We start from the raw sequence: 11,792 nt of genomic DNA, 5'->3' as shown, positions 1-11,792 counted from the left end.
TCAAGGAAAACTGTTGAAGCTTTTGGTTGCGTCTGTTCAAACAATAAAATGCTTTCTTAGGTGATTTTAAGCATTGATTTATTACTTTTTGAAAGATACAGTCTCAAAACTGCAGCGATGTGTGCATAAAATTTGAGTAATGCGCGTTATGAAAATTTGTATGCACACATCGCTGCAGTTATGAGACTGTATCTTTAAAAAAATTACAATTTTTTTTAACTTCTTGCCTTGTCTGCAAATGTGATTTATACCTTAAAATACCTATTTTATCCTAAGGGTAAGTTCTTATTAATGGAAGAGCCACTGTAACAGCCACAAGCGTGAACAATGATTATTGTTTGTAACGTTGTAGTTTACAGCGTTCAATGTTTCTGACGTTTGTGACATCATAATAAAACTCGTCAATTTAACCTTTGAGTACCCTGTGTGTGTTACAGTGCTATGAATGCCGTAGCTTTCAACACACTTTACAAGCAAAAAAATGTGGAATGTAAATATTGGTTATTTGATGCTGGGTAAGTTTTATTATTTTTCTTTACCGTTGAAAATGGAAAGGGTATAAAATGAATTGTTCTTAAGTCGGACAAATGGAATGGAAGGAAAAATGATGCAACAGGGCCCTAAACAGGCATGATGTAGAAAAGTTTTTCAAATCGGCCGAACAAAAAATGGAGAGGTCATTTGTTTAATATCATTTCATCAGACGCAGATCAATATTTCTTCTGTGTTTTTGTTTTGTTTTGTTTTTTGTTTTGGTTTTTTTTTGGGGGGGGGGGGTTCAGAATGTAAACGCTAAACAATCTGTACTTGGATAAAGCCTTTGGTATCAAAGAAGATATACATGATACTTGTATACGGCCAGTGTATTCTTTCCAGTTCCTCTGATGTCCCCGTTTTTGGATCTCGATTTGACAGATATGACGTCAATTGGAGACGGTTAACGGTCTTTAAGAATCGTAGCTGTCAAAGACAACCAGTTCTTTAGTTTCTTAATTATCACAATAAATCTCCAAAAGACCCCAAGATAGAGACATTCATATCAAAAATATGGGCTATCAACTATGGATAGATTCATGAAAAATCGGCTATTTTCGTTTAATTAAAAATTCGTGGTTCAAGAAATAATTGGTTTATCTTGCATGAAGGATCTCCTAATAAATATGTCAAAGAATGATCCCTTATTCCTTAATTATTTTATAAATATTCATAAGTTTGACAATAGAGAAAATACAACCCTATTTTGTCAATAATGAAGTATTGAAACTTGAACGCTTTCTTTTAAGATTAACGGTTTCAGACGAATGTTTTTACAGTAAAACTCGTTTAGTACGAACACGGATATTGCGAATTTACGGATATAGCGAAGTCATCTTGGATCCCCAACTATGTTTATTTAATGAATTTCTTATACGGTTATAACGAATTACGGATATAGCAAAGTAACTTCGTAGGTCCCAGTGACTTCTTTATAACCGAGTTTTGCTGTAGTATTATATTTGATTCTTTACTTTAGGTCTGATCCTAGATATTCATGCAGCACATTTGGACGATTTTTAATAAAAATACACATACCTGTGAAAGAAGTGCAATTGAAAAAGTTGAAAGGGACAATTTCCAAGATAATTTCATTGACACATTATCATCTTTCAGTCGGAAAAATTCACAGAAACGAAAAAAGATTCCTTACGGAGATTTATAAGGGGGAATGTTTACAACTTTTCTCCATTCGGAATACACTCGGAATACATCGCGCAATTTTACAACGTTATCATCCGGGCTAACTGCAATACAAAATCCCCGTAGACATCACTTTTTTTTAGCATGTCATGTAAACATTTATGTATATTTTCATTAAATATAAATGATTTGATCAAACAAAGAGAGATAACTTTGTATTTTGGGTTAAAATAGCTCATTTCATAATAGAAAATAACGGAAAACAGAATGTTTTTTTAAAACACCCCCCCCCCCCCCCCCCGTGAAACAAAAATTCCTTATGAGGGGTTTTATATATTGTTATTTAGCATTTTTTTTACCAAAGGGTTTGTGTGTGTGGGGGGGGGGGGGGGGGGGGGGAAATATGTCTACAGACCGAAATACATTCCCAAAAAAAGAATCTTGCCTTGTAAATTTTCGAAAAATAAATAACAGATATGAATTAAAATGAAATTTTACATTAATATCTAACGTAAACATGTGATTATTAAGTTTTTATGCATATATCGGCCGCTAAATAATATTTTCATCGACCGCTAAAAAATATTTTCCTCACTCATAGAGACCGATTTCGATGAAATTTTTTAGACCCCCCCCCCCCCCCCCCCCGTAAGCAAAACTTTTGTTTAAAAATTATAAATTTGACTACAAATTTTATTTTGATATAAATCAATTAGGATTTGATCACACTTTTTAGTAGATAGATTTGTTTTTGAATATCTGACAGAAATTCCGAAATATTTGGATGCGAAATGCAGGCGGGAAACGGGCGTTAGCGTTCACAGTTCTTTGTTACTTTTCGGGTTTTTTTTCTAAAATTCCAAAGGTTAACTAAGATTCAGGTTGTCATATTTACAGTTTAATAGATATGACGTACATGTCTGACAGTTATGGATGGACCACTTTATTCTATTTTGTAAAGTGGGCAGGCATAGCTTACATCCACTTCTCTTCGCAAGCCCTCATAATTTGATTCTTGAAAACGTGTAAATGTTGGAACCGAAGACGGTCTACACTTCCACCCATGTTTCGACTCCAGTTTTTTTATTTCGTATAACATACCTCAAAAGTGAATATGGCTACCTTAAAGTCGTATTATTGGTCCCAATCCATTTTCATACAAATCAATTCTAAAAAGCTAATCGAACACTCACATCGGAAAGACAGAACGTTAGAGGGACACAGCTGGTTGAATGTTGGATTGATCAGTCTCACTCCAAGCCAAATACATAATATGCGTACATCAGTCATGTTTAACCTACTTAGTACATTTTAGTGCAATGCAAAATGTACCATGACGCCATGTAAAGAAAGATAACTCGTAACCTACCATGTGTACTGCAAGTCTTAATATGTATGCCTGTGGACGTATTAAGTCCACCCGACAAATTTGTGGACCCTCTCTAAACCAAAATGGAATGTATGCATATCAGGGATGGGGTAATGGTAATTTGTAATGGTAATTGAGAGTAATTAATTATAAATTTTGATGTAATTGAAAGTAATGTGTAATTGGCCAAATTTTCAATTACATGTAATGGTAATTTAATTAATTACTTTCAAAAAAGGCATTTATAATTAATTGCAATTACTTTTCAATTACTTTCAATTACACACTGATGTACATATAAATATGAAGCGCAGTCCATTACCCATTTTTCACCACACTAACAATGGTACAAGGTCAAGTTACGAAGAGTAGTTAAAAGCTTTGAACTATTATCTATATCGTACTAAATATTTTTCAAAATGGATTTTTTCAGTGATTCAATATTTAATGATAAGTTTCCCAAATTTAATTAAGTACATGTATTTGATGATTTGTTTGATCTCTTTTTTCTTAAAAAATACTTATTATCCTTCTTATTAGAATAATTAGTGTGTCAATTATCATTAAGTTAGTTTAAAACATCACTGTTTAATTTACAAACAAAATCATTGTTATCGAAATTATATAAATTATCAAGTCATGCTTTGTAATTGATAGCCTAAAATACATAGAGCTAAAATGCATGGCTTCAAATGGGTTTTAAGTTTTTGATGTCCACAGGGTGTGTTCCCTTATTGCAAACATTTTATAATTAAGTAGAGAACAACAGGTGTGAATTGTGTTTTCATAACAATTATAGTCTGCCTCCTACCTGGGATTAACCTGTACTTTGGCATTGTTTTTAAAAAGAACAAAATAGTGTATAAAACTGCAAAGGAGAAAGTTTTCATATATTGATAGTTTTGCATGCAGGAAATACTTAGTTGACAGGTGTAGGTTAGGGGATATGACTTTTAAATGTTTATTGAATATCATGGTGGTATGGGACACCTCCATATTGTGACTACCAGTACCTGCGTTTTGAAATAAACAATAATACCAAATTTATATTTTTTCTTTCCAAACAACTTATCAGAGTAGTTAGCAAATTCTCAAACAGTGAAATTATTTTGATTACGAGGAAATATAATAGATACCTCCTTAAACGCTTATGTGTTGTAGATATATCATGGTTTTAGTAAATTTTGATGAAAATGTAATTGGTAATTTAATTAATTACATCTGCAAAGTAATTGTAATTTAATTAATTACATTGGGAAACTCTTGTAATGGTAATGGTAATTTAATTGAAGAATTTAAGCAAGTAATTGTAATTTAATTAATTACTTTCCATTGTAATTGACCCCATCCCTGATGCATATATACATTTGGACCTCTCTTCTAATTTTCTCTGAACCTTTGGGCGAAGGTATAAAGGAACTTAAAGATTCTAAGTTAGCTTACATTCAAATTATTTCTACAAATAAAATATTACATCCACGGATATCTTCAGAGGATCTTTTAAACAGCATGTTGATGTCAAATTGGAACTTATCCCACCCAGTTGTGGCCTTTCTACAATGTATAACACCCACGAATTACAGTATAAGGTAAAAAGCCCTCCCCAGGATCTATCTGAACCCCAGTGGTACAAAAATTCTGGGTTTTTTTTTCTTCTTTTACAGATTACTGCCTTCGTTTTATTAAAAAAAAGAATAAGGAAGTGCTCTTCTCTCTATATTATTGATGAAGTCTGAACCAAAATCCAAGCCTCTCCCTGACCCCTATGGGTCATGATTTGAAAAAAAATAAATCTAACAGCACAATATGTAAGATGCTTGGTGCCAGAGTTTTTTCATGTCTTAAAAATTAAGACTTTAACAAATGTTACACCCTTTTAATAATTATTTCCTAATTAAATCCATTTTGAAGGGAGCTTTATTTGAACAAACCCCAAAGCCCTTCAACAAGGGATGCTTTGTGAAACTTTGATATTGGACCAGAGGTTCTGGATACGAATTAAGCCGAAAAAGTTTTCCGATGGACTTTCGCAGGACACAAAAAGTGATCAGAAAACTCACTTGAGCTTTCAACTCAGATGAGCTAAAATTGTGCCTAAATGCATAACAAATTGAATACAAGGTTTAGGTTGAGTTTCACAATTATTTTTCATATTGTAACTACCGGTAGTATTGTTTGGTCCATACTTTTTCAATCTCTATATAAGTACTGGCATTTATTCCTGGTTCTAATTAAAACAAAATAGTTACCAGTAAGCTTTGTTTCATGTTGCAATTTTTGATCATGGAAACCAGCCTTCATTTATAAAAGAAAGGAAAGGTACTGTTACCTAAGTTTAATTCTTTCTATATCATTAACACGATGAGGCAACTAATCATGTAAAGTAAGGATTTGATAAACTCAAAATGTGTTGTTTTCCTTCAGATAGGTCTCTTCATGAAGTCCATAAACAGATAATGTCAGCCTGTGAATTGGGGTAAACAGACTGCCACATTCAATGGTTCTTGCAACTCTTTTGGTAGTGGTTTAAAGATCTGCATCATCATCAAATTGTATGCACACACTGCTGCAGTTATGATACTAATTATATCTTTCAAAAACTAATGTTTCAATGCTTAATTAAATGGCTGTTCATATCCCTTACTAAGAGCGTATAAAGGTGGCAGAGGATACCTTTTTGTCGAGGAAATGTAAAGCAGATACTAGTAGTGCGGCGAGTGCTCATATAAGTGATATAAATTTCCAGTGGAATTTTAAAGGAACACTTGTATATAACTAAAGACTTGACCTATAGGACCGGTATTGGTTTCTGTCTTACCAAAAAAACATATCGATCTATGTTACAATTCTTGATTTCAGGCCATACACAGTAAACTCTTAGGTTTTAGTTCTCATAATGTATAGTGATTGAAAAAAAAAGTTCAGTCGTTGTCCGAGCAGTATGAGTTATGAACGTTTTTTTTTCCAGTGTGGATCCTGTATTACAATACATGTTCTTTATATATGCGTTTATTTACAACCAATGCAGCATTAGCAACTATCGAAAGTCTCGTGTGGCGCGAATTTTAAGGTCGCAAACCATTTGATTCTTTGCGACAAATAACGCACGTTGCCTCAATTTTTCAGAACAGAAATAACAGAAAGAGTGATTTTTACGAGGCGTTCGAACACTATCATCATTCACTGTACATTCAATTTAACTCTGTATTAACAGCTGCATCCCTTGCATAAGGGGACGTTCCTGATGCCGGGATAACAAGGGGACAGAAAACTCTAACTGGTCCACCAACATTTTTTCTAATCTATAAACCTTCCTCCTGCAATTTTTGCTTAAAATGTCACCACTGCACACGTTCTTTGCAAAGAACGAATTGCATCAACTTTGCAGTATTTCTCCCACAAGTGTACCATTTCCAATAGATGTTCTGGAAAGGCAAACGAAACAGTTTTCCCTCGGCATGATTTTTTTTACGTAGCAACTGTCTCGAGTAACACAGAGTAAATGATACTTGTCCTCACACAAAGCGTGCTTACTCTACGGTATGTATTAGTTCCGGTTGATTGCTTTTACGTGAAGTTAAGTATATACCTTTTCTATCGGTATCTTTAATTCAAAAAGCAAATTTGTATTATAGCGAAGTCCTAGCGACCAATGGATTTACTTCGTTATATCCGAATTCGTTATAACCGTATAATTTTGCAGAGTTCTTATAAAATATTTTACAGGGGACTCAAAAAACTTCGCTATATTCATATTCGTACTAAACGAGTTTTACTGTATGCTTTCATCAGGAAGATTAAAGTTACATATGCAAAATGCAGAAATCTGCATAAAGAAAATTAAAGGGTATTCATTTATAAATGCCAGTCATTTTAAAAAAAGAAAAAATTATGCCCACAAATGGAATCGAATCACGGCAAAATAAAAATCATGTGCATGTGACATAGCCAGCACTTTAACCTACTGAGCTATCCGAACTTACACTTTCAGCTGTAAATATAGTTGCCGAAATTTTTGTCGGTTTTTTTTTTCAAAACAAATTCGACCCCAGGGTTAGGGTGCCCCTAAAAATTCTATCTTAAGTTATTCCTTGTACAAAACTATCAAAATATCTAAGATTTTCTTTAGGAACAGCTAAGCCGGTTCTGAAGGATATCTAGGCCAAAAACCATGCATAAATATACTGAGAAAATGCTGTTTTAGCCAACTTTGAGCATTAATAATAAAAGTACATGAGCAATAGGATAGGTTCAAAATGCAAATTCGAAAAATTTAGAAATATGCACAATAGAAAATAACAAAAAAAACTTTGATTTTCAGAAGTAATTTTTTTCTTTGGGAAATCCATCTTTCTTATTGGTCAATTCTTTTGTTATTTGCAATAGATCCTTTGCTAAAATTTTGTTGCATGGTCCTGACTCTCAGTTGAGAATTTTTAAACATTTAAGAATAAAACAAGTACAACTTATTATTTTATAGAATAGCAAGGGATGATCTCAAAACTGTACTTTTTCACAGGTCCAGTACCATGCTCCTGTCCAAAGCAATAAACAAACATATCAGGATTTGTAGAATAATCTACCCATGCAAAAAATCACCAATTAATGGGGGGGGGGGTGGTGGTGGTGAATCACCTTTTCTTTGAGTGACATTTCGTCTTCTGAGCCCACACTTTTTTCATGTGAAAATTTGGGCCAGTTTCACATTTTCATTCCACATCTGATCAAAAGTGCAACCAGTACTAAAGTGTCCTATATCAATGAAATTGACACGAGCTCCTCGATTCACAAATTGAATGCAATAAACATTCTAGCAATTTTCCCCTCAAATAACAAGCCAAACCTCAGGTTCTCCCCTGACCAATCTAATGCAAAACTATCCCCTGCCACCCATAAAGGCTTTAAAGAGACATTGCCACTCAAATACTTCATACAAATTAACATCAAAATGAATATAAATATAAACATTAAATGCTTATTCTAGGATTTTATCGGTCCTGAAGCATACCTATACCTAGGCGGTGCACACAAATTATCATACCGCACATTACAATTTGTCTGTACCGCCATGGTGTGTTATAAGACCAACGACATCCAAAATTAAGCATTCAATGCTTAATTGACCTCTAAATGTTGTGTAATCAATAATTATCTTGTATCATGTATTTGTATAGGGAGAGGGCAATCTAAGAAACAGAACTTGTGCCCAATCAAAATTGTAAATCATAAAATAAAAATATATGTTCAAATCAAATCACTTTATCTTGGTCTAATATACAACTCAGAGCAATTGATTTAATTCAATTTACAACATTCACTGTAGACTGCAGAGTTTTTTTTTCTTCTATTTTACATTAGATTAAAATTGGCAATTAGGGTAAACACACAGCAGGACATTAGTTAATATTTGATGAGTCAACATTCAATGGTTCTTTTAACACTTTTGGTAGTGGTCTAAAGCTATGCCTCATCATTGCGATCTGATCTGCAACCTTTTGGACCTCCTCTGCATTGTCCCCAGTGACAATACATTGTAATTTCTTTCTATCATTTTCACTCTGAGACTCATGAAAATGGATCTTGACATTAGAATGGTAATCCCTCTCTAACTGTCTTTTTAAGTTTTGGTTTATATGATCTTTAAAGTTTCTTGTGTATTTGTCAACTTTAACAATTTTCTTGAACTGATTTTTGGCTTCTTCTGTTTTATTTTGAAATGTATCCAAAACATATGCCTGAAATTTTGCTGCAGTTTCTTTTTTGTCTGCATATACTGTTACATAAATCCTTCCTTCTTTCCTTGAGGTTCCAAAATAAACATTTTCCTCAAATTCTTTTTCGCATTTTGAGAGAACATCCGCCATTGAAAATTCATCTGGGCAATCAAAAATTAAAACATCAGCTGATCTCAGTTCTTCCAAAGCTCCATCCACAACTTTCTTGAGGGCCACTTCTGCCTCATCTCGTATTGTAGCATCATTAGAATGTACAGTGAAACCTTTTCTGTAAACAAATCTCTTATAATGTATCTTACATTCAAAGTGCTCCTCAATTTTCCTTAATTCACTTTCTTTATCTTTAAGCACTTTGAATAGTACATGGCTTGCAGGGATGTCACCTTCTTCAGGTTGGGCTGGCACAAACCCTTCAAAAGTGTGCAGAGGTTTTGGTTTGGAACCCCCTGTTCTTTCTTCAAACCATTCTTTTAGCAACCTTCCAACCTTTTCTGCCTCTTCCTTGGTTTTCCCATACAGATAAACATCAAACTTGCTCCTCTCCCCAGCCGATTTTATAAAGTACCCAACATCATTCTGCCAACTCAGATCTGTTAATTTCCTTTGAAGAAGATATATCTTATCGATGGCTATTGGAATTATCACACATTCTTTTCCAAACTTTTCAGAAATCCACTTGGGTTCGTCAGCTTCGTTTTCCTTCTCCCTGGAAGCTGATAAATGGAATTTGCTCAGTGAAATTGAGGGAACTCTGATCACATGACTGGTCATGTGATTTACTGCTCTGTCTGACCGTGCCACACTGACCTTGGCAAAAGCTGGCACGGAGATGAATCTCTGTGTACAGTGGCTTCCAAAACTGAAATTCAAAAATAAAATATACTTTATCAATAATATCATACCTGTAAAGAAAACAACTTGCAAGAAATTATTCTATTAAATAATCAATACAATTTAGAAATGCTCTAATATCTTACAATGGTCATTCATTCATTTAAACAGTAGACTGCTTCCTTTGGTGATTCATGTGGGATATGAAGATAGCGACATTGTAGAAAAAATACAAAACCTGCATTAGAGTGTTACTTAAAATTTTTTCTGCAATGATCACTATCCTCATAATGGAAATGAATCATTAAAGAAAGCAGTTCATTGTTTATAGTTACACCTTTCTTTTAATAAAAGCTGAAGATTTTTACCAGATTATCATTGATAAACTGTTTAGAACTACATTCTGTAGATTTCAGTCCTATCAGATTCTATACAGGCTTGCAACCAGTTCTTGCCGAGTTTCATTTTGCCAGTGCGAGTTTCGCTTAATCCGAGATTCCTCTGACTCTAACCCCCGCTTTTATATTGTGACGTGTGTCACAATATAAAAGTGGGGGTTAGAGTCAGAGGAATCTCAGATTATGTTTTGCCATTTTATCAACACATACATTGTGTAAAATTATATAAGAAAAATGATATAACAATGCACTGGAGAGAAACAATACTCAGCGAGAACTGGTCGCACGCCAGAAAAGCTGTGAATTACGATCAATCCCGTAATAAATAGAGAGATTCATACTTAGTGAATGTAAATATATACAGTCGACAGTCTTATTGAATATGAATTCTCTGGTATACTATAAGAGCAGGGAGCCAAGGACGTACAGTGTAATAAGGAGAAACCATTCATTGTGAAATGGGAAACTGGGACAGACTAGTTACATAAAGAATACAACATTTGTGACAGTGATTTTGGAAAAAAAATGAAGGTCAAAAACAAAAACATAATTTCTGTAGGCAGAATGTAAAGCCACTGTGTGACCAATGTTTTAAATGCGTTTTGACAGATACCATATTTTGACAGAAGAGCAAATGTTGTCATATAAGCTTACAAATTTTCAATCCATTTTAAGCCGGCTGAGAGGTTTGCTAAGTCTGACATTGACCATGCTCTAGGCCTGTAATTTTTTGTAACTATGCTGAGCAAGATTATTTAGCCGACAAGTCCGTTTCACTTCATTATCTTCATTAAAAATATATTTACATTAATTACTACTCTATTACTATATTTCCATTGATTAATAATCAAACTTGCCATGTTGATGATGAGGCGGAGAAAATTTTTGATGTCAACACGTGCGTCCGTAAACATCTACGAAACGCCATTTTTCTTTTTTTTTCCTACGGTGACGTTCTGATTCGTTCCCATTTAGTTTAGGATCGAACTATATCATCGGTTTTAATTATAATTTCATTGCAAACTCTGTTGTCTGAAAATTTGGTAGAATCTGAAAAATGCTCTTATAAATAATACTTTATTTAAAAACTAATAACTTACATATATGCCTACAATCATATTTAAAGGTAAAATAAAACCCAATGTTTTAAACCATACTGTTAACGTAGGCATATAACGTTACATGCATATTTATAAAAAATAAAGTATATCTAGAGGGTCTGAAGGTGGAGGGGGGGGGGGTCCCCCCCCCCCCCCGAAAGATTAAAATTTGTAAAACTTGCAAAGTAAAATTATCGTCCATATGCCTCAGCACCCCCCCCCCCCGGAAAACACAATTATTTCTCGGACCCCCTCCCTGGGAAAAAAATTCTGAATCAGGATCCAGAACGTTGTAAAAGTTGTTGCAATATTTAAGAAGAAAAGTCGCATCTGCTAACCGACTGGTCTAGCTCAGCATCACGTTCAGGATGTATCATTGTGAAAAACTGATTCAAATTACTTTTATCGAAAAATGAAAATGAATTTAAATGACTTGACCTAGGATTTGCTCATGGCCCGTAAATAAAATTCATCCTATTAAACATCACTCGTTTCACTTATTCATGTAATTTTTTCGATCTTTTGTATAATTGTGTGCACAGCAAAATAAAGTGCAACCAACGCATGTACAATGCATATGGCATAACAATACGGGTCCGTCTTCTTGTTGATAAAAACGTGCTATGTATACAATCAACTATATACATGTTCATGACGTCAATGTGTGAAACGACAGTTTTGT

General features: G+C 33.9%; 1 protein-coding gene across 1 annotated transcript; it reads right to left on the bottom strand.

Moving 5' to 3' along the window:
* Nucleotides 1–8,289: 8,289 nt before the first annotated feature.
* Nucleotides 8,290–10,971, bottom strand: LOC105333763 (uncharacterized). The gene is made up of 2 exons (XM_011436923.4): nucleotides 10,868–10,971; nucleotides 8,290–9,640 (listed from the first exon to the last, which is right to left on the bottom strand). Exons 1-2 carry the CDS (start codon nucleotides 10,936–10,938, stop codon nucleotides 8,443–8,445), a joined length of 1,269 nt encoding a protein of 422 aa, XP_011435225.2. The 5' UTR covers nucleotides 10,939–10,971; the 3' UTR covers nucleotides 8,290–8,442.
* Between the last annotated feature and the right edge of the window lie 821 nt (nucleotides 10,972–11,792).

This window comes from Magallana gigas, chromosome 8, assembly GCF_963853765.1.
Source record: "Magallana gigas chromosome 8, xbMagGiga1.1, whole genome shotgun sequence".
NCBI classification, from domain to species: Eukaryota; Metazoa; Mollusca; class Bivalvia; order Ostreida; family Ostreidae; genus Magallana; species Magallana gigas.
The sequence above is the reverse complement of the archived record's forward strand: the minus strand, read 5'-3'. Positions and strand labels throughout refer to the sequence as shown.

What these genes read in the sequence shown, in the direction of transcription:
- LOC105333763 (XM_011436923.4), bottom strand. Translation starts at nt 10,938, where the DNA reads ATGGCGTTTCGTAGATGTTTACGGACGCACGTGTTGACATCAAAAATT. An exon ending in TCCGCCTCATCATCAACATG is followed by an intron (nt 9,641 to 10,867) that starts GCAAGTTTGATT and finishes TTTGAATTTCAG; the next exon opens with TTTTGGAAGCCACTGTACAC.